General features: G+C 39.4%; 1 protein-coding gene across 3 annotated transcripts in view; it reads left to right on the top strand.

The window, feature by feature from the left end:
- Positions 1–23885, top strand: part of Smad2 (SMAD family member 2) — a 66112-nt gene that overhangs the window by 16484 nt on the left and 25743 nt on the right. For all 3 annotated transcript variants that reach the window (XM_057789041.1, XM_057789038.1, XM_057789040.1), the window contains exon 2: positions 9209–9496. In XM_057789041.1, the coding sequence (XP_057645024.1) occupies positions 9261–9496 (236 nt within the window). In that variant the 5' untranslated portion in view covers positions 9209–9260. The remainder of the gene's footprint in view (positions 1–9208; positions 9497–23885) is intronic.

Below are 23885 nucleotides of genomic sequence, written 5' to 3'. Positions count from 1 at the left end.
TGTATTTCTGTAGGGCTTTTGTATGGAACTTCTGTATCCCAGAAGATAATGTCAGAGGATGAAAAACCATCCTAGTCATTTGGAGGTTTTTGTTTGTTTGTTTTTAGAATGCATATTCTCTGGTATCATTTGCATCAAAATGGTTTAAAAAAGAACAACGGTTGAAGAGTGCATAGGAGAGGAGTCACAGTTCAATAAAATATGTAAATAATGCTTTTTGTAAAACTTGGAGATTTATCAATAATTAGAAGACTTAGTTAGAAACTTGATAGTCAGATCTTACCTAATTGAAACTTTCCAGTGAGTAATCTTGGGATCTCAGTTTTAGTAAGGTATTTTGTAAATTGTCTTTGGCAGTAAAGACTGTCTTTCTGTTCTTTCAAAACCCTCATTATATAACTACCACTTCTTGCTGGAATTAGAAAGAGGTACCCTCTGAACTTAGTTTTTAGTTCTTGCAGATGCTAGAAAGCAAAATTCTTCATGCCAGTGAGCTGCTGCCACACTGTTGAAGAAAACCTTGCTATTCTATAAATGATTCATTCACATTTTTGTGGTAGGCTTTTAAGTTGAGTTTTATTTTTTTGTTCCATTTGTATTCAACTTGGAACAAATTGCTATGTCTTGTCAATTTATTTTCAATGCATTTACATTTCAAGTAGTGGCTAAATACTTTTTTAAAGTACAATAAATGGCCACCCAGTATTGTAATACGTATTGTTGAAAATATTATGACATAATGTAAGAATCATCTAGAGAAATAACAGTCAGCCTGGTTACCATGATAGGGAAAGTTATTGTTGGTAACTAAGTGTTTGCTTGATTCCAGATTGGTCATAATTGGTCCTTAAGATAAGGGACACATATGTGGTAGCACAGGTCATGCCATTCAGATAACTCAGAACAGGTTTATAGTTAAGGTATTTTCATTTTCATAAAGCAATTTTATAGAAAAAAAATTGAGTTATGCAAGGTCACATCTTCACTTTGTAACTACAGTGCAGCGGGGGAAGCTGCTGGGGTCTTCCTGAAGAGAAGTCTGGGACTTGTGTTCTTGTTGATGGTCAGGAGGTTTAATTGTTTTGAGCCTCAATTCTTGTGACTGGAATAATTGAACCAAGAGTCTAGAAACTTTTTAGGTTTTCGAGACAGGGTTTCTCTGTGTAGCTTTGGAGCCTGTGCTGGAACTTCCTCTGTAAACCTGTCTCTGCCTCTTGAGTGCTAGGATTAAAGGTGTGCACTACCACTGCCTGACTGAGTATAGGAACTTTCAAGATAAAGTCTTAGACGTTTCTTTTATTTCCAGTTTTTCACAGGACACATGGATCAGCCACTAACCCAGGAAAAGGATTTATCCTAAAAGATCTCAGTAGCCACAGCAGGCGAAATGGCCTTGAAGCAAGCTGGTTCTGCTGGTCTACAATTGGTCTGCTGAGCTTGGCCCACTTGCCTGTGTGCCCTGTCTAGTCTCTCTCGCTCTACTGTATTTATGTGGCCCTAACCGTGTGCGTAGCACATCTGCTTGTTTAACAGTGTGTATAAACTGATCCTGATACCTTGCTCTTGAGATTTACCCCCCCACACCGTGTTCCCCATGGTGTTGAATGCACCAGTGCATATATGCCTGCTAGACCAGGAAACAGCCCACATACCTTTGAATCATAAATGCCCACATCTAGTTGGTCATTAATTAGTACATGTGAATTGTCTCCAGAATTAGTCTTTTTTTTCCTTTCAGTGATTTTATTAGTATGGTCACAAGTTTGACACCTATAGGTCACTGTTCAGAGCTGACGACAGATACTGTAAAAAAAATGAATTATTGAAGTATGGCAAGATTTAAAATGTCAGCTCAGAATGATCGTGCAGCCCCCATGCATTGATGCCTGCGTCCTAATTGGAAGACCCCCTCTGCCCATCCTCATGGCTCTGTACCGTTTTTAAGGGCAACAGCATTGAGCCTTCCCTGGAGCTTGGTGACCGACCACACCTAGTTTCAGCCTGCTGGGGTGAAAATATGACTATTGCTAATGCGAAATTACAGTCTTCCTGATGAGCACAAATTGTGCTGGCTTGAACCCTTCTCATGTTCTGTCACAGTGCTTCCAGAACTCATGTTTTGGTGATTAGCTCCTAAATTGTTTCCTCACTTCCGAAGACATGCTGAACTTGCAGCCTGTGAGCTATCTGAGACTTCTGCGGTACCTCTCCCGTCCAGAGGTTGAATTAATCATGTTCTCTGTACTAGAAAGAGACCGTGTCACAGTTATATAGTTAGCTCCCTAGAGCGTACTTTGTGGTACAGTAAGAATACAACAGGACCATAAGTGTGTTCTTTGCTTCCTGCTAGTGTTAACAGAGATTATTGTGCATCTCATGGGGTTTTATTTGTCTGCCTTTTTGTCAGATTGAAGCTTGATGTATTGTACTGTTGCTTGTGTTTTATCCGTCAGCTCCTGTTGGTAGTTGAACAGCTCTTGTTCTGATTGTTGCTCCTTTATTGCCTTACAGCTCCCCAGCTTAGCAGACTCTACTTGCCCACTGGGTCTGCTCTATTGCTAAGCAAAGTTCTAGAATCCAGTTAACTCTGCTTGCATTTTTTGGTGACAACTTTGAAAGCTGTCAGTGCTATCATACAGTCTTGTTAGACAGACTAAATATGTCCATAAATGGGACCTGGAGCTAAATTGATGGAGACCCTTGGGTGGATGTCCTGAATGAATCTTGGAGGCTCTGCTGCCTGCTTTTCCCTTCTGAGGGAAGTGAGTATGACTTTTAGTTTGATCATGACAGTTGTTTCTAAGCAGCCTAGTTCTTCATTGAATTCCTGCTTTGAGAATGATCTTTTAAAAAGTGGAAAGTCCTTCTGAGAACATGCTTAATATGTTTTGTAATTTTTTCGTTTTTACCGTAGTGTAGCTCTGTTATGACAGTCATAGCCAATAGCCTTAAATACATTTGTCTTGGTTGTTATTTGGGCATTTAGTTTTGTCCTCAAAACAATAAAAATTTTCCCCAGGCCTCTTGCAAATATGTGGCTCCCTGTCCTGCACACCCTGTAACAGGTTGTGGGAAGACACCCCGGGGCTTAGATTTCCTGGAGAGGTAGTTTCTTCCCTCCTGGTGTTAGGGTCTTAGTGTGTACTGCTGTGGGGAAGCTTCTGAGAAGGTTTTGAAGACATTTAACTCGTTTATCAGCATCTTAGTATATTTGTTCACATGCTATTGCCCTTTTGATTGATTGTTAATCGATTTCCATTTCACTCACAATACACATCTGAAAGTGCATAGTTCCAAGTTTTCAGCTCTCTGGGTTTGAATAGCTGTGTGCTCTCATGTGAGTGACGAGAAACAGTGTTACTGTCTCAAAAGGCTGCTTTGGGCCTTGGTAGGCATCCCATTCTGTTCCCTCTGTGCTTTTGAGACAGCCACTTTGTCTTCTGTCCCTAAATTAGTTCTGTCTGTTTTGGGAAGTCATAAATCATCAAACTGTGTATATATGGTGCTTTTGAGATTTACCCATGTTGTGTAAGTAGTTGGCTGGGTTTGGTTCTGAGCAGCATCTTGTTTAAATATACTACATTTCAAAATGTTAAAATAGTTTCGATAGTTTCCAGTTTGAGGCTATAGTAAATTATGGTTGTGAATATTACTTTTTATTTGTATATATGTATATTTGCCTGTATGAGTTTATGTGCACCATGTGCTTGCTGGTGCCCATGGAGATCAGAGGGCATCACATCCACTACCTGATCTGGGTGCTGGGAGCTGAGTGAGTCCTGAGAGGAGTAAGTGCTGTTAACTGCCAAGCCATCACTCTAGCATCCTTTTCTTTTTGGTTTTTGTTTTTCTGAGACAGGGTTTCTCTGTGTATCCCTAGTTGTCCTGGAACTTACTTTGTAGATCAGGCTGGCCTCGAACTCACAGAGATCTGCCTGCCTCTGCCTCCCGAGTGCTGGGATTAAAGGTGTGCACCACCACTGCCTGGCTTATTATGAGCATTTTTTTTTTTTTTTTTTTTTGGTTTTTCGAGACAGGGTTTCTCTGTGGCTTTGGAGCCTGTCCTGGAACTAGCTCTGTAGACCAGGCTGGTCTCGAACTCACAGAGGTCCGCCTGCCTCTGCCTCCTGAGTGTTGGGATTAAAGGTGTGCGCTACCATCGCTCGGCTATTATGAGCATTCTTAACACAGCTCTCCTCCTCTCCATCTCTGTCCACGAGTGAATTTTGCCAAGCTAGCTTTGAGTTTGTAATCCTCCTGCCTCAGTCACTCGAGGGTTCAGATTACAGGCATGTATCACCAAACTCAGGTTGTATAGGTCAGTTTTTAAAAATGAACATAGTTTCATATTTTTTTGAAGAATTTGTTTACATTTATTTATTTTGGAGCAGGGGACATATCTGACACCTGAGTTAGTCTGTTTGTGCTGTTTTAGGCAGTCAGTGTGTGAGACTTTGTTACAACACCAGTAGGATATTAAGGTAGTCTGTGTTTTCACTAACTCTTGGCATTGTCAGAAAAATTGAGAACCATTGTAAGTGATGAAATAGTATTTCATTTTGGTTTTAATTTATTTTTTTCTGACAGTAGTGGTATTAAACATCCCCTAGTATGATCTTTTACTTTCTCTCTTTTTTTAAATATTTATTTATTTATTATGTATACAAGATTCTTTCTGCATGTATGCCTACAGGCCAGAAGAGGGCACCATACATCATTATAGATGGTTGTGAGCCACCATGTGGATGCTGGGAATTGAACTCGGGACCTTTGGAAGAGCAGGCAATGCTCTTAACCACTGAGCCATCTCTCCAGCCCCTCTTTTACTCCCTTTGATTAAATATTTGTAATTTGTTACTTTTATTTAGCAAATTATTTTATTAGTTTTATACATTCTAAATTATAGTCCATTGTTAGATACACATATTGTAAAACTCGCCCCAATCTGTGACTTGTCCATTTACTTTTCAGTGGAACTTTCTTTCTTTTTTTTAATATTTATTTATTTATTTATTTATTTATTTATTTATTTATTTATTATATTAGGTGTACAACATTCCTTCCACGTGTGACTGCAAGCCAGAAGGGGGCGCCAGGTCTCATTATAGATGGCTGTGAGCCACCATGTGGTTGCTGGGAATTGAACTCAGGACCTCTGAAAGAGCAGTCAGTGCTCTTAACCTGGAGCCATCTCTCCAGCCCCTCAGTGGAACTTTCATATAAGTATTCTTTAACTTGGATGGCTTACTTTATAGGAATTTATGGTTGGTGCTTTTTAAAGTTTTTTTTTGTTTGTTTGTTTATTGTTTTGTTTTTTGTTTTTCAAGACAGGGTTTCTCTGTAGCTTTGGAGCCTGTCCTGGAACTAGCTCTAGTAGACCAGGCTAGTCTTGAACTCACAGAGGTCCGCCTGCCTCTGCCTCCCGAGTGCTGGGATTAAAGGCGTGCGCCACCACGGCCCGGCAAAAGTTTTTAAGGTCATAAAAATACTCTTCTCCTCCAGAGCTAAAGATTCTGTCTAGCCATGAACAGTGATGTGAGGAAGGGGTAGGTGCTTTTCGTCTATGTGTTGGAAAATTGTTGGAACGTAGACTAACTTGGTTCCTTAGTGGAAAGTAGGCTGTTAATCTGTAGGCTCTTCTGGGCATCCTTGCCCACTAGAATCGTAGCCTTTCCCTCTGAACCTACTCTGTAATTACTAAGACTGTTGAGGCTTTTTAATTTTTGATTTTGGTTCTTTTCAAGTCTTGAAATAAGGTAGGTCACTTAGTTTCCTTTTTCATTCTCAAAATTGAGTTTGACTATTCTACATCTTTTTTGTTTCCATGTGAATTTTTAGTATTTTACCCCTTGATCTGCAGGTCATTGAACCTAAAGCTTCATCCTTGCTCTAAGTGCTCTACCCACTGAACTGCACTTGACTGGAGCTCAGCATGCTGAGACATTTAAAGTCGGGAAGACTAGACATTAAATAAGTATAATTAACATTTCTTCCTGGTTGTTCTGGGATCTCCACCCTGTTCACACCTTTGTGGTTCACTTTGGATACTTTAATTTGGCCTGTCTTCAAGTTCACTGTGTGAACTGATAAAGAATGACTTCAGGACATAAAGCTGGTATAAAAATCTAGTTTACAAAGTAGTACCGTACGTAATAAAAAGGACTGATATGTGAGAGTGGGTGGAGATATATATTTGTGTTCATAGCTGTAAAACAGATTAAAAGGGCAAGACGCTGCTGATAGGATAGGCAGACACTTGTTATGTAGTGTGACTTTGGAAATGTATAAACATTTACATGATGGGTATAAAATTTAAGGAAAAGAATAATTCTTAAGTGGAAGGCACAAAGAAATAGATCTGTCTCACATTGCTGTCACTGCTGGAGAAAGTGACTATTTTAGGTGACTTTCTAAGGTAGTTTCCTGAGTGTCCTCAGTAGATAGAGATGTAAAGAAATCTTAAACTTTGTATAATAATCATAGTTTTAGAAATTACATTGATATTATGTCAGACTTTTTTCTATATATAGTAAGATAATACAAGTGACTATTTAAAACCAGTGTTAGAGAAAGGGACATGAGAATAAACCAGAGTTATAGTGCACTGAATGGATCCACCCCCACCCCCAACCTGCCCAGGACCTGTGATGTGATTTTATTTGGATCAAAAAAAGGTCTTTTGTCAGATACACTTACAGATCTTGAGATGAGGTTGTTCTGAGTCTTCCTGATGAACCCCCAGCCCAGTGCCCTTATAAAGGTTTGTGGTAATGCATGACAGCAGCCCCAGGAAACTAATAGAAATAATAGACATTAAAATGAAATACTTAAGCATTTAACCTGATTTAACTTTAAGTAAATGTGTTTTAGGTTAAACACACAGCTCTAACTGATGAGGGAAAGTTCCTTTTAAAGAATTATAGATAATAATAGATGGAATAGACTGAGAAAGTAACCCTAATAAATAGATCTTGCCACTGGTCATTAAAGGGTGATCAATCATTGCATGAAAAGATGATAGAAGTTCTTAGCCTGCAAACTGGTACAGCAGGTAGAACATTGTTGGCTTGTAGATAAATAATGTGATACAAACCACACAGTGTCTATTGATAGAGGTTGAAATAAAATCTAAAGTATGTATAGCTAACCTCCTGTTGTATGGATAGAAGAATAAATTTATGAATTCATGACCCCACAAGGAAAACAATTAGAGAATGTAAAGTCACATAGATGTTACTTCCTGAATCAGTTTTATGAAAACAAAAGTTGAGGGTAGGGACTGTTGTAGATTTAAAGTGACTCAGGAAGCAAACTATCCAAATGAATTCCATTGTCTGTTTTGCACCTGGACTCAAAACAACCATAAGATGAAATTTTCCTTTGAACCAACCAGGCAAATGATGGATAATAGATGATTCCAGGCTTTGATAAGGATCAAGAGGAGGATCTTTATACTCTTCTTATGGGTACTAAATTACAGAATTGAAATAGTTATCAGAGATTTACTTTTTTTTTTTTTTTGTTTAAGGAAAATTAAGGTAGTACCATACATATCTTAATCATTGCAACAAGTGGGATAAGGGTATTACTATTTCTAAAAGTAAATAATATTGTGTAAAAAAGTATGTTCCAACAGAGTCTTATAGACATCTGTAGCTCTGTCAGGACTGAGCTACCCCATGAAACAAAAGATACAGTAGGTAAGAAAGATAAAGACATGGTATTTGGAAAATAACAACTTTAGCTCACAGTGGTGAAGGGAGTTCCTAGTGATGCTGCCGGTCAGGGTATTGTTAGTTTAGTTCAGAGTGGAACGATACAGTGCTCTAGGATGTGAGTGTACAGAATAAAAAAACAGTCCATTGAATTTTTTTTTTTTTTTTTGATTTGTATGATTGAAAGTTTAATGCAAGGGACTGGCATAGTGTTGGTGGTAAAGTGGATAGAAAATAAGTGAAAAAGCAAGTTAATTCTGATGAGTACCAAAAGGTACACATAAACATGCCTACATAGTAGTTTCTGGTCTCATCAGATATTGTACAAGTAATTATTTATTACAGCTGCAAAGTGTTTTTCATAGTAGGGGAAAGAAAAGTCAGTGGTGATGCAGAGGAATTAGCTCAACATTATCCATAGGGAAATCAGTAGCTAATGCCTGCACTTGATGCTTGAAGGGTTACTGTTATAAGCCTGTTCTTTGACATAAAATAAAAGATATCAGAGAATGGCATTTTGATGTAGGAAGCAAAATTGTTCTTAATTTTGTTGTGTATATTACTAGATAACAGTAAAGGGGCAGGAGAGATGGCTCAGAGGTTAAGAGCACTGACTACTCTTCCAGAGGTCCTGAGTTCAATTCCCACCACCACATGGTGGTTTACAACCATCTGTAATGAGATCTGGTGCCCTCTTCTGCCGTGTGTAGGCATAATAAAAAAGAAAAATCTAGGTAACAGTGAAAACGGGTGTTAGGAATAGGTAGAATTAAAGCTGACGAGGTCGAATAGAGCCTTTCTCTACAAGTGTGCTTGATTTTCTTTATTCTTAATGAAAATTTAAAATTTAAAAACCAGGTGGTAGTGGTGCACATCTTTAATCCCAGCACTCGGGAGGCAGAGGCAGGTGGGTCTCTGTGAGTTTGAGGCCAGCCTGGTCTACAGAATGAGCTCCAGGACAGGCACCAAAGCTACAGAGAAGCCCTGTCTTTAAAAACCAAAACTCTGTGAACAGTTTGTTTGTGTATATTTTACGTCTCCCTTGCCCTCATTGTTGGGAGGGTTGAATCCAGAGCCTGTTCATGTTAGACAAGTAGTACACTACTTAACTACGTATACGCCAAGCCTTGATTTTTGCTAAATCTTTGGAGACTAGAACGAGGTTCTAAAAATGTAAAAAAAATTGATCTTTGTGAAAATATTTTAATTATTATCAAGTGTTAATTTGTAAAAACTTAAGAGTAGAGAGAAATAGCTTTAGTAAAATTGTCCGGAGCATTTATAAAGATTTTTATTTGCAAAATTATATTTGCCTAAGATTTGAGTCATTCTGATTTTTAAAAGGATTTGTTGCTACAATTCAGCATTTTACTGAATATTGAATTCCAGATTGAAGAATTCTAATTTCTGTTTGCTATGGTTTGCATTTGATAGCATGTTGAAATCACTACTTTAATTTAGTTTTAAAATTAATGTTTCAATCTCTTTTCTAGGGTATATTTACCAGGCTGTTCCTGAGTGTGGATTGTAACCTTTGGTAAGAAAATGTCGTCCATCTTGCCATTCACTCCGCCAGTGGTGAAAAGACTTCTGGGATGGAAAAAATCAGCCAGTGGGTCTGGAGGAGCAGGTGGCGGGGAACAGAACGGACAAGAAGAAAAGTGGTGTGAGAAAGCCGTGAAAAGTCTGGTGAAGAAGCTAAAGAAAACAGGACGATTGGATGAGCTCGAGAAAGCCATCACCACTCAGAACTGCAATACTAAGTGTGTCACCATCCCCAGGTAAGTGAGGCGGGGCCGTGTATGCGGAAGGCACCTGGAGAGAGGGCATCTGTACATAGTGCTCGTTAAAATACAGTTATTTTGTTCTCTTTAATCCTTTTGTTTTACAGTTTAGTTTCTTGAGTAGTGAAGTTTAGTCAAGCAATACTGAAATTTGTTTTATTTTCATTACTTGAAGTTGTTTGCTATTCTCATCTCTATGATTGAAATTTGAATAGAGTCATTGAATGGAAGGGAAACGGATGCCCACAGCTATCGCTGACAAGTACTGGCTAGTAGTTTTCTTCTTCCTTGGTCAACCAGTAAATAGTTAAAAGTGCTGCTGTCTCCTGATGAGACACACGCTCCAGCAGGGACTGTAGGTGAGGCCGCGTCTCAGAGACCGGACTTGTGCACTGGAAGGACCTGTTTCTCACAAGGTTGGAATTTTGAGTAGAATTTTAATCATTTTATAGCTAAGTACCACAGTTAGGGTTGTGGCAGGGCATTTGAAAGCATGTTCCAGTGGTTTGTGTGTACATTACAGCTGCATGTGTGTGTCCAAAAGACAGAATGTTCTGAGTGCTGTAGGCGAGGGCTGGCTGTTTCCAGGGAGCTTTGAGAGATACACACTTGGGGCCTGTAGTGATCGAGCCCAGGACACCAACCTTCCTACTTGTCAGATGGAGTAGATTGTTTCTGCTTTGTTTTGTAGACAGCCATTTTTACTTTGTTTATGTATATCTTAAGCTACCTTTCTTGGTTTGTTCTTTTGTTTTTACAAATGCTGATGAGGTGCTTGGTGTGTGTATTATTTTTAGACAAATGGGGGCGTAGTGATGAGCAGATAGAAAGTTCCTAAGTCAGTTTACCTGTTGAATAAGTAAACATAATTTGAGAAAGTAATGAACTCAGAAGACAAGTGCAGGGGTGGGATGCAAGCATGTGAGGCAAAGGTTGCACAGCTGTTTTGACTGCAGAGGTCAGATTTGAGCTGGTCGCCAGGGAGACAGTCTTGTAGCCAGGGGAAAGGGCCAGTGTAAAGATTCCAAGGAAGAAAGGAAGAAAAAAAACACTTAGCATTTTAGGGAGCTGGGGAAGTTTGAAAGTTTGACTAAATAAAACAAGGAGCAAATAAGGACTTTTTTTTTTCCCAAACTGCCTTTTTAAAAAAGATTTTTAAAAAGTGTATCTTACTGAGTTATCCTGGCCAACAGACAAGTGCTGAGGGGAGAAGAGGTGGTGGTGCTGTGGGCGGGTGCAGGTGTGTGCGTGGGCGTGTGGGAATGTGAAGATGAGCTGTAGTGCCGTGACAGTCCAGTGCAGGGCAAGCAGAATTGGACTGACACGGCTATGCTGGTCTCAGAATGACTGCAGCTGGCCTGTGTTTGAAGTGGACATCACAGGACTCACAGCAAATAGGCTAAGATTAAGTCAAGTTTTGCTTGTTAAGTTTTCATTCTGTGGTTGGTAGCATTTAGTTTGTAAATAATTTAAGTGTCCACTGCTTGGCTCATACGTGCTGGATTTGCTGTTGAATTGCTTGCTTGTTGGTGAAGGAGGTAAACTTATGTAATTCTGTAGGGATAGTACTTATTAGGAGAGAAACACACCCAGGGACCTCCATCCAAAGGAAGCCCTGGGAAGCTTTGTCCCAGGGAATCTCTGTGGTGGAGAGTAGAAATTAATCAGGAGAAACCGGTTTCAACAGGAGTAGCACTGGAATGGAGATGGTAGAAGTTGGGGATAAGGGACTGGTGAAGGATTGCTCATTCTCAGTGAGAAGATATCCTTAGAGCATAAACTGAGGGGCTAGTGATGGTGGAGCCGATTCTGAAGGTAGCAGGAACCCACAGCATGCTGTGCAGGGACATCAGACTGCACTTGAGTGTGACTCGGAAGGATGGAATTGTTGAAATCTTAAATTTAGAAGACCTAGAAGGCAGCTTAATTTTGTTATCTTTACAGTTTGTTTCTCTAGTGGTGCTAAGGATTGAATAGAGGGCCTACACGCTAGGCAAGTATTCTGCTACTTACATCCCTCACTCTTAGTTTTCTGTCTCACACCTCCACCTGGCTTATTAGTCATTGCTTAACTATTAAATATCCTTAAACAGTAAGTTTTAATTGAAATTCAGTCACCTCAGTTATGTAGTGTAAAAGATGGGAAGTGAGCGTGGGAAAGGTAATTTCAGCTACGTGAGTTCATGAGTGTTGTGGGTGATCTAAGGCCAGTTCAAACAGCTATCTCAAACGTGATACAAAATGTATTTAACCTCATTCACTTTCAAATGCAACTAAGTTGTTAATACAGTAAATACCTTAAGACTTTACAAGCCTAAAATTACAAGGTCACTTGGTGGAGAACATACTGGCTTACAATATAGCAAGTGTTTACAGCTAAAATACTTGTTTTGTTGACTTGGGGCAGTTTCCCCCTTTGTACCCTTTGCCCCACTAATACAGAGTGGGATTAAAATTGCCCAGAACAACCCTGGCTTTCTAAGTTCTCCTATTCCCCCACCTCCAGCTGCCTCAGAGAGTTAGAAGCTGGAAAGATAGCAGCACTAGTCAGCTTTCTTACTATGCTGTGCAGTGGAACAGATGGCGCAGAGCAATTTATGTGGAACTGGACCAACCTGGGCCAACCAACACAGTTGCAGGAAATCCTCCTGTCTCTGCGTTTTTAAGAGCAGGGAAAGGGAAAAAACTCAGTCGTAAAATCATAATGGGAATTGAGTCAGGGAAGAAACTAAAAACCGTTTAGTATTTTTAGCTATAATAAAATAAAGCAAAATCAAAACCTCTGATGGGAATGGAGTTATAAAAGAACAAGTTATAGGACCTAAAATGGCCATAGCCATTATGCGTACATGTGTGGGAACCCAGAGGTCATGTAATAACTTTTTTAGTCTTTCATCCTAAGGAAACAGCTAAAGGAACAGTCAGAGATTCCTCATGTTCTTGCCAATGATTTTCACTGAAGAAAACGTGACACATACGTCCTGCCTCCAGAACTGTTTACTTAGAAACATGGAAGCAGTATGTGTATGTGGTTGAAGGTCAGCCTAGAATATACTGTTGGAAAAAGTATCACAGGTCTTCTCTTTTACCCAGTTACCCTCAGTAAAGGTCATATTGCTTGTTAGGCTGATGTCCCTTCAGGACAATAAGTTTCTAGTGTGGTCATTGATACTTGGTTTTTCTTTTGCATCTTCTAAACTTTTAAACATCAGAGTAATCAAAAGAATTTGTTCAGATTGTCAACTTCTTTTCTGGTGTCATATTCATATGATTTTACATGTCTGGGTAAATGAGGATACTTGGAAGTTATTTGAAACTCAAACTGTAGTATTCTTTTATTCCGAAACATGGGTGTTTACTTCAGAAGAGGCTAATTCTCCCTCCCATTTATGCATTGTGCAGGTTAAGTGTGGTTCTGGGTGGAGCACTAATAGAACTCTTTGATTGCCTGGTTTTGCGTTAGCTTACCCAGTACTGAGACTGGATCCTAACAAAGTGGATGTGACTTTGACTTTACTGCTTCCTCGTGTGGGAAAGGTGGTGGTGTGTGAATATGTCCACAAGCCTTGGCCATGAGTAGAGCCTGTTTGGGTTTTTTTTGTTACTGTTGTTGTTGTTAAATATTTTATTTATTTATTATATATACAATATTCTGTGTGTATGCCTGCAGGCCAGAAGAGGGCGCCGGGTCTCATTACAGATGATTGTGAGCCACTATGTGGTTGCTGGGAATTGAACTCAGGACCTTTGGAAGAGCAGGCAGTGCTCTTAACCTCTGAGCCATCTCTCCAGCCCCAGTAGAGTCTATTTGAAACAAACACATACTCCACATCTTCACTTTCCTTTTATGTTTTTCAGACGAATGTGCATTAATTGTAGACATTTAATTGTATTACCCATCCTGCATAGAAAAGGTTTTGTTAAGGCAACATTGTATTATGTAAAATTTAGTTAATTCAAATATATAGTTTATTTGTAAAACCAATGAGATCAGTGATTATAAATTCAAGAGTAGAACTTTGAGGTTATAAGTAACGATACTTTTTATCAGCCTTAGCATGCAATTACAGTTTTTATATGCTCTGTTTATAAATTGTGAAAGTGCTTGGGTCATGGTTAAGCATCCTATAAAATGCTTTGAAAGGCACTTATGAGACTCTTAATGGTTTTCAGATGCCTACATTATGGTTTTTAAGGTTTTCAAGGGGTCTCCTGTTATAACACATTCAAAGCCCTTTTGTATATCTAATATATTCAGTCATGAAAGTTGTTTTAATCATGCTTGTGTGTGTATGTATGTATGTATGTGTGTACACACACACGCACATGACACAACATTCATGTGGCTGCTGGAGAACAGTGTCAGGTGATTCTTGCTGTCCACCTTATTTGAGACAAGGTTTTCGTGTTTTTCTGTTGTGTGTATCGGGCTAGCTGGGTCGCAAGTTTTCAGGGAACTGTCTTTGCCTCCCACCTGCTCTTAGGAGCTCTGGAATTAGAGGTGCTCATACTGTGTCTGAATTTTGGGTTCTGGGAATTTCAACTGAGACTCTCATGTTCTTGCAACAAGTTGTTTTTGCACACTGAGCCATTGCCCCAGCCTACACAGAATTTATTTTATTTTTATCATGACTTCATTAGAGAAAACACACCAGCCTTAGGACCTTTGATCTTTTGTAAAAATTAGTGAATTATGCTCAGATTAAACAGCTCCTATAATATTAGTTTGTAACACGTGAGACAAGAAAGCAAAGATCTTTCTTGTACCATAATTTATTGTGTTGACTTCAGGGAGAAACTCATCCTAGCTAAAGTAGTACTGACAACCGTTTTGTTTGCTTACTATCCTTAATCTGTTTCCAATTTTAACTGGAGCTATTTCAGTTTTCACACACTTTTCCTGTATGGCTAACTGCATTCTGGGCAGGTCATAATCATTCGGGACAGTCTTTAGGAGTACTGGTTACTCTTTTCTCCTCTGGTCTGTAGTAGAGTACTTAGGGGCTTGTGTAGTCGCCCCTAACAACACAGGTAAGCACAACACCTGTGGAAAGTGTAGTGGAGACATAGTAAGACACCACTTTAGGTAATCTTATGTTACTTTAAATCCAAGTACAGACTTGGGCTAAAATTAAATGTCTCTACTATTGCAAGTCTTGGCATTCTTTTTTCCTTTCACTCCTTTTGAATTTTTAGGTTTTTTTTTCCTTTTGACATGCCTATTAGTTACTGATTTTATTTTTGTATTTGTGGTAGATGGTACCAGTCTATAGTTAAATATGTATAATAAGTTCTTCAGATGATCCTTGGTTTTAGTTTTTTATATGGAGTATAAAAACTGTCCATTTTATCTTTTCCATGATATATTTATAATTACAGTAAAGTGTTTTCCAGCTCTTAATATCTGGAACATTTTATTTGTCTACTAATACTGCCTGATTGTTGTTTAGATTATTACTCACATTTTCCTACCTCTTCAAATGTCATGTAAATTTGATTGTATTTCCATCACATAGCATAAAAACATTCAAAGACAGAAGAAATTGTAATTGGTGCAAATGTTAATTTCATAAAAGTAATCTACCAGTGTAAGGTAGATGGTGAGAGAGGCTAATCGAAATGCATTAAGTCTGGTTGCATTTTAATTGGATGTAGATCTGTGTTGCCTTACATACACCTCATCTACAAACAGTGCTCTCCTGGGATTTTGATACAAACCCGATAGACTTGTCATCTAATCCCTCAAAATCTAGCAAGTTTACTTTTGTCTCTTTCTACTCTGAGTTTAGTTCTTTGTCATCAGACTTAAAACCGCTAAACATCTTGAAGGGAGAGACTTGTGAATATCAAAAACTGTACTGCATTCTTTTCTTCAGGAGGGATGTCCCCCCAGACTAGGACTGGCCCTCAGCCTGTGCCTAGAACCTACAGTGAACCTGTGGGGAGACATGGACAGATGTTCAGTTCACTTCCAGAGCTTTCTCCCTTCACAGTTTTAGCTCATTTTGGATTCCATTACTCCACGTGCTTGCTCTCCATTGTTTCTGAACAAGATTTTTTTCTTTTTTGTTTTTCTTAGAAAAGGAATACTGAACAGAGCTGGAACATTGACCAGCTGTGTCCTGCTTCTGTCCAACCTGCTGGCAGGACTAACACTATTAAGATGGAAGTCGGACCACAGATTTGAGAACAGTGGATTGTAACCGATGTTCACAGTTGAAGTGTCACAGCATTCCTGTATGACTTGTACAGAGGGTTTCCTGAGACAAGTATTGTTACACATGCACACACACTTTTCAGTCTTAGAGTGTGTGTGTGTGTCTTTGTGTGCATGGGTATGCACATCATGTCATGGCACAGGTGTGATGGTCAGAGGGCAGTTTGAAGGAATTGGTTCTTTAACCATGTGGGAACCTAGATGTTAAACTTAGGTCATTGGACTTGGCAGCAAGCTCCCCTTTACCCACTGGGCCATCTTGATAGCTTAAGCATTATTATACTTAAACCTGTCACTCACTTGTAGACCATGTAAAATAGAACTTGATTGAAGAGAGTAGGATCTGTGGTAGTATTTCTCCTGGTCTTCAAACTGAAGGTCATCAGAATGATATCTCAGTTTGTTTGGTGTCTGCTGAGGTTTGAGAGATGCATAAATTAGTACCTGACTTCTTGGAGAAGCTTAAAAAGTGAGAAGCCAGCCAGAGCTGTTCTTTATAGCATTGTCGTAAAGAAAGTTCATGATTAGAGTGGCCTGCCTTTTGGGGTATGATGGGCCAAAGATGCAAATGTTATCCCAGGGACTGAATAGATAGCAAGATAGTGAAAGTTATGTTGAAAGGAAGAGAACCCAATGCTGGGTCTGCATGATCTAGGTATAATGGCCTGAGAAGTTAGCTCCTGACCGAATGTAGAGGGAAGAGAATCAGCATTAGGGTGTTGGACCTGTGCAAGGCCTCACCTTCTTGTCAAATCAGAACCCTTGTTAATCCTGTACTCGGCAGGCTGTAGAAGTGACACCTGGGCAGTCCAGGGAAGATGGAGTATAGTTAAATGTACAAGATTTTGATTTAGATCAGGCAGAGTTTTTAATTCCTAAAAGTATTTGCCATGTTTAAGTGTCTGGACATGACAGGAAACCTTGTGATAGCTTTAGGGAATAGTTTGACATGGTAGCACGGGGCAGTGGGAGGAGGGCTTTCACCAAGGCCAGCGTATTCCATGTGTTGTGTGTCTTCCTTTGGAACTGAGTTCCATGTTGGTGGATGGAGACAAACACGAGGTTGGAGGGACATTACAAGCATTTGTAAGACACTTTATTTTCAGAAAATATTTTATTGTAACCATTTTTAATTGGGATTTCCTTTTATTATCATCATTCTGTCATTGTGTGTGTGCGTGTGTACATGTACATACAATATGTACACCTGTGTTTTCGGGTATGTGGAGGACAGAAGTGACAGTGGACAGGGATCACTGAGGCAGAGCTCTCTGAATTGTAGCCGCTGATTCAGGAAGACTTGGCCAGTCATCGGGTAGCAAGATGACCTATCTGCCTTTCCAGCACTGGGATTCTGGGCATCTGCTGCTGTGCTTAACTTGTTCCCAGGCACTGTGTCTAAACTCAAGTCTGTCATGCTAAAGTGGCAAGCACTTCACCAGCTGAGCTGCGTTTTCAGCTTTGGTGTAGGCTTTGTTCTCAAGAACACTGCTTTGGGGTTGTTAGCGGGTATGTTATAGGAAGTATGCTTTGGAAACTCCTGGATAACTGATCAGTAGATGCTGAAATGAGACCTGAAGCACGTTCGGAGACACTAACATCAATCATCTTGCCCTTTTCCTTTTAAAACCACCCTTTAGGCTCTTCCCTGTAGTTCAGAGGATACAGTTTCTCCTAACTTTGCTAGGGTGGTAGGGGATAGGGAGGGGTGTTAATGGAAAATTATTTTCATTTAGGTAGAGGAAGATAGATACTAAGCAAAAGTTTATAATGAAAAAGTTAACTTAGTTTTCTCACGCCAGGCATGCTTCATGTCTTTAATCCCAGCACTCCAGAGGCAGAGGCAGGTGGATCTCTGAGTTGGAACCAACCTGGTTTACATAGTGATAGTGAATCTGGGTCAGCCACATAGTGAGACATTGTCTCAAATAAATAAATGAAAAGATTTTTCCCTGTTGCTTGTGTATGGTGGCTTCTGACAGGTGCATCTTAGGGATAAATAGAGGGCAGTCTGCACATTCCCTGAACAGTTAATCTTGACATGTGAAAGCCCTTGCTTTATAAGTGGGAGTTGGTTTCCATTTGGTGGTATGCTAAATTTTGAGTATTTGTTGTTACATTATAAAGACATTTAAAAACCATTTATTTGTAGAGGAGTAGGTATGTAGAAGTCAGAAAACAACTTACATAAGTATGTGGGTCCCAGAGTTTGAACTCAGGTCATCTGGGTTGACTACAAGCTGCTATACCCACTGATCCATCTCTTAGGCCCTTAAAAGCATTTCTTTACAACCAAATTAAAGAATTGCAGAAATCTATGCCTTGACTTTTACAAGATTCCATTTTTTATTAGTCATCCCTGTCTTATGTCTGGTGTATATTCCAGGTTTTTCTACATCGAATTTGAAAGATTAAAGTAATGTATTTTTATTAGGATTTTTCTTCATTTGCGATACTATGTTTTGAATTGTTAAAGACTATATGGGAAAATAAAATTAGAAAGCCCATATGCTGTATTATTAAAGTTTGTACTCTTTTCAGCATTGGCTGTATTTTAAGTAAAAAGTTCATAATTTTCAAGTGGCTTGAGATAGTCCCACAAACCATTTTTAGACTTGATACTAAGTTGTTTCAATGGCCAAGGATGTTGTATGTCTGTGGTAGTTTTCAAAGACAGGGAACATGTAGAAATATCTCAAGTTGCATTGTGACAACACTTATAGGTACAGAAAAAGATATTGGGAGCATTTCCCTTTTGGGTCCGTTTATATCTTAAGTTTCCCCTTTGGGTCTGTCTGTATCTAAGAAAGGGCTGTGCCAAACCAAAAAAGGGCACAGGCGTTGACCATGACTTGACAAGGATGTCTCTAAAAGATAGAGGTTAGTATTTGTTAGAAACATAGATAAAAATTGTTGGCATGTACTCAAGTGATGTTCAATAAAAGGAAATTACTTCATAATTGAGTATAATGTATATTATGCTGTGATATAGATATTTGACTTCCAATATTTAATTATTGTAATTCACTGAGTTGACAGCAGAGAAACCTGAAGGTTAAGATGAAACACATTTAGCAAAACCCATAGTCCATTTATACGCCCAGCGGATTGGAGTCTCTTACCTCATTAAGGACATTTAAGAAAAGAGATGGCATACATTTATTTATAGAAGACTTTAAGATCAGCAACTAGACAAAAGCACTTATTCCTGTGTTTTGGTTCATTATTTCAGTGGAGGAAGTATGAGTTCAGTGAGTTAATGGAAAGTCTAGAAAACAAAGGTAAATGAATGGATCACCTTTCTTTTTGTGCAGAGAAAAGCAAATGAGTAAATTCAGCGAGGCACGGCTGTCCTTCACAGATGCATTCTCTATCTGAAGCCAGTAATATTTTACAAATACTAGCTCAAAAAAATGGAAGTGTGATGATAAGATTCATTAAAATACCTAGGAATACAGTCTGCCTAAAGGATATAAGACCTAAGATTGCTCCATGACATTTCAAAGCTTTGCCAAGAGAAATCAAAGAAAGGAAGGAAGAAGAATCAGATGTTATCTAGCATGGTCAGGTCTGTCTTCCTTTTAGACTGACACTGTGTCACATGGCAAGCTGTGTGAGCTGAAGTGGCATAAGGTGATAGAGACACAAACAAAATTTAGATCACATTTGCCAGTGGGAAGAAGAGAAAATGAATGATATCGTAGATTTTGCTTTTATTCACACAAAGTGCAGAACCCACTATGTCTAACCTAAAGTACCACAAGGCACACTGGGCACACACAGCACTGAAAATGGAGACCAGAATCCCAGTAAAGAATGAACTACACAGGGGAGCCCCACATATTTTTAAATGGTGTTGTGTGTGAGGCAAGCAGACTTACAGCAACCTGCTGAAGATTAAATAGATTATTCGTTTGTTGATTACTTATTTATTTGGTGTTTGGAGACAGGGTTTCCCAGAGCTCTGGAACAGTGGGTATCTGTATGGAAGGAAGATCTTGACCCTCTGTCCCACTGTCTCAGAAAATTCTAGGTGAATCATGCTTCTCACCCAGGAGTTAAAACCATAAAATGTGTTTAGGGAAACACATTAGGGAGTCACTACATTTTATATTTGTGGCTTGGGGGTGAATAGTCTCTCTCTTTAAAGGGCACTAATATCAAGAGAAAGTTACACCCAGTTGTGTTGGTGTTAAAAGCTGATCCCCAGAAGAGTTTTTTAAAAGAATAGGCCAGAGAGAGAAAAATATGTGAGGCATATTTAGAAAGAGGATTAGACGCAGAGTTTGTAAGGAACTCTATAATTCAGTAGTGAGAGATGGGCGGCTCAGGTTTTAAATGGACAGATTGAGATATGTCACAAAAGATACAAAGGACCAGCTGGGACAGGGAAATGCAGTGTCACTAGAAAACTAGAACTGACACCGTAAGGAAATAACCAGTGTACAGTCACCAGAATAATTAAATTGACTGTCCCTGGAACACTCAGGTAATGAGGGAGAAAGTACATCCACTCAGGAAGAAGAGTTGTCCATTTTCAGTAAGTCAAGCATGCATCTGGTTGTATCACAGGAACTCTAGGTAATTCCCAACACCAGTCAGAAACTGTCCACAGTGGATGTATGTGTTCCATAGCTTTTGTCTTGACAGTTACAGCCTGCTGACAGGTTGGGTATGTATTGATCAGAAAACAGTGACTAAAGAAACTGTTCTGTTCAGGGGATGGAAAGCTCAGCAAACACATAGAAAGAATTGTGCCCTGCATTAACATAATTAAATTTTAGGACCATTGTGTTGAATGAGTCAGGTTGAACCCCAGAAGTGTACAGTATATAATTCCATTTCTATGGCATTCAGGAAGACTCTAAGGTGAGAAAGAGAGTTTAGCAGTTACCCTGACAGTAGGGAATAGAGGGGTAAAACAGTTAACTGAGAAAGGGTCATGAGGAATGGTTTTTAGACAGTTAAAAATGACACAATTTATGTATTTTATAAAACTAAAAAAAAAAACCATTAAGGTTTGTGCTATACAGTATAAATTTTGCAAGTGAACCAATAAAGCATAGGTAATGTGTTGATGTGGTATATATTGATATGAAATGTCTACCATATCTTTTTTATCTATCAGTATTGAGTTTTGACAGTGTGCTAGGCACATTAGAATATTGAGAAAATCTTACCAAGTCCTTGAGGTGCTTACATTCTAAAAGGGGGGAGGGAGGAAGGAAGGAAGGGAGAGTGTTAAGATGCCAATTTTGGTGGTATTTTTAATAAAAAGCAGAGGAAATACTCTCTGAGCTTTAGGCATTACTTTAACCTCGTTACTTAGAGTAGAGGTGAAGGAGAGGGAAGACAACCAGTTCATCATCTGAGGAGGAGAGTTTGTGGGGTGCAAGCAGAACAAGGAGGGTTCTTAGATACTGAGTGGACCTAGATCCTTCACAGGGCCTTTCCCCAAGTACAAGGCCACCAACGAGGAACCGTTGGGGATAAAATGAGGTTATAAAAGGGAAGTAATCTGTGCCTGACAAATTGAAGGAAGAATCAAGATTGAGGACAGGCTATAAGAATTTCAAGAGACCTTTTAAGAGATAGGGTATTTGTGTGTGTGTGTGATGCAAGTAGCCTTGTACTTAACCGTGTTGAGAGAATGGAACTCTGAATTCCTGATCCTTCTTTCTCCACCTTCCAAGTGTGGACTTGTAGACATGTGCTACCTCTCACTCAGTTTTTGCAGTGCTGGGAATTGAACCTAGGGCTTTGTACATAGTAGGGAGGCGATCTACCAGCTAAGCCATGTCCTCCACTCCCCTAGAAATCCTTAAAGCCAAATCTCAGAACTTAGAGTTAAAGTCATTCAGTGCCATGTTGGGCCAAGACCTGGCTGCTCTGGCTGTCCTAGAACTTGGGCCTGGTCTATATTGTAGTTTCTTGAGTTAGAAGGTAGAATTTTATATTTTAGTGGAATTTATTTCTTTTTTGTCAGTGAGAACTCACTCATTGTGTTCACCTGTTTCCTTTGCTAATATATTAAGACAAGAGCTCCAAAGCTCCTTTCTTGGTATGATAGAAGGAACAAGGAAAGTCCATGGAGAGGATTGGGAGGAGGGCACAGGTAAGCTCAAGGATTTGAGTGCCATCCCAGTACCTAGTTGGGTTAAACAGAGACAGGTGAAACCCCGGAACTCACTGATCACCAGCCTAACTAACTAGGTGAGTTCCAGACCAGCGAGAAACTGTCATAAAAATACAGTGGATGTGCCTGGGGAGATGGCTAGTGGGTCAGATCCCAGTGCCCACATAAACACCAGTGTAGCAGCAGTGCAGTCTGCCATCCCAGCGTATCCCTGTTGGGAGCTGGGAGGTGAGATAGCAGAATTTCTAGAAGCTCTTAGCCAGATCAGGTAGTGTCTGAGATGCCCTGACACTAAACAAAACAAACAACAACAAACCACGAAGAGAGGACAGACATCTGGGTGTCCTCGTTATCAGTAGGTTTCATACAGGTGCATAGCTCCTGGAGCCCAGCTCCCAAGGCTCTTCATGCACACACTCTCTAGAGGTAGATGTCTTGTCCATTTGTGTAGCTTGGTGGCATGTAGAGTATTCAGTTGTTTCTACTTTGTTTCCTTTGTTATTATGATCATCATTGACTCCTCAGTTTATCTAAAATACAATTTGGAAATACTTAAAAATGAAAGAACCAATTAGTCATCACTAAAAGTAATTATGGCTTCTTAGTTACAGATTTCTTCCCTACAAATCCATATTAAGTGAGTATATTACTTATCAAGGGCTAGAGCCTCAGGTGAAACTTTTGTTGAGGCCCTTCTCTAATTGATTGACTGACTTAATTTTGTTCAATTTTCAACCTGCTTTCATTTTTCATGGGGTATCCTATATTCTCACCCACTTTGATTTGCAGAGAAGACATTCTCTTTAGACAAAGAACGTTATAAAAAACAAAATGCTCAAACAGTGGTTGTTTAGTTATAGTTGTAAATCATACAAATAGTATGAATAGAAAAACTAGTTTAAAGATTTGTTGGGTTTGGGAGTATGTCTTTTTTTGCCCAAAGTTAGTGCTTTTTTCTTTTTCTCCCCCCCATTTCCAAATTTCCAAGTGTCCCCCAACCTTGAACTCAGAGATCCACCTTACTGTGTTTTCTGAGTATTGGATACAAGGCATAAGTACTCATGGTTGGTGTTTCCTTCTGTAGTACTGGAAATTACACCCAAGATACTTAACTTGCCAGAAAAGCCAAGTTACAGATGAGCTATAGGCCCTTACTGTGTAACTCAGGCTCGCTTGAATTTGCTATGTAGCCTAGGCAGGCCTCAAACTCAAATGTAATCCAGGGTAGCCTGAAACCTGTGATCAATTTTTGTGCTGGTAAAGCAAGTTTGTACTGGAGGCCCAGTGAGTGAGTGCTTTCTTGAACTGAGGTCTTACTGCTGCTTTTTATTGTTCAATAGAATGTATATGCACAAATATATATGTATTTCATGTAAAAGTATGTTAACACAAACATGTTCATGGGTATTTGAAATGAAGTACAAAATGTTAGTTTAAAATATGTATTCTATACAGCTTACAAATTACATGTTAGATTTTAAATTGAGCTTCAAATGTGAGCTTATTGTTATTTTAGATGAAGAAAATTTGTGTGTAGGGAGGATTTGGTGTATGAGCACAGGTGCCCTGGTGTGAGTGTCAGACAGCTTCTAGGAGTTGGTTCTTTCCTTCCATCCGGCTGAGACAGGGTCTGCTGTTGCTCTGCCATACTGCATGCTCCACGCTCACTGACCTGCCTGTCTCCACCTCTCCTCTCACTTCAGGATGCTGGGATCACGTACTGGACACCCTACATCTGACTTTTAGATATGTGGTTTTGGGTTGACCTCAGGTTGTCAGGCTTTTGTGACAAGTGCTTTCTTTCACTGCTGAACCATTAGGCAGGCCAAGAAAAAACTTATGTTAGTTGCAGTAATTCCTGTGAGTGTGATTAGTAGGGAAAGTTGATAAGGATTTCTTCCAACTTTATTGCTAAATAATTTCATGAATACAGTGATAACTAGTATGTATGTATGCTGACGAATATGGTTATCATATTTGTGCCTTTAGGGTTTTAATAGATGTTTCATTTCTCCTTTCCATGCCCGTTTTCT

Source organism: Chionomys nivalis, chromosome 14, assembly GCF_950005125.1.
Source record: "Chionomys nivalis chromosome 14, mChiNiv1.1, whole genome shotgun sequence".
Classification (NCBI taxonomy): domain Eukaryota; kingdom Metazoa; phylum Chordata; class Mammalia; order Rodentia; family Cricetidae; genus Chionomys; species Chionomys nivalis.
This window is presented reverse-complemented; position numbering and strand designations above follow the sequence as displayed.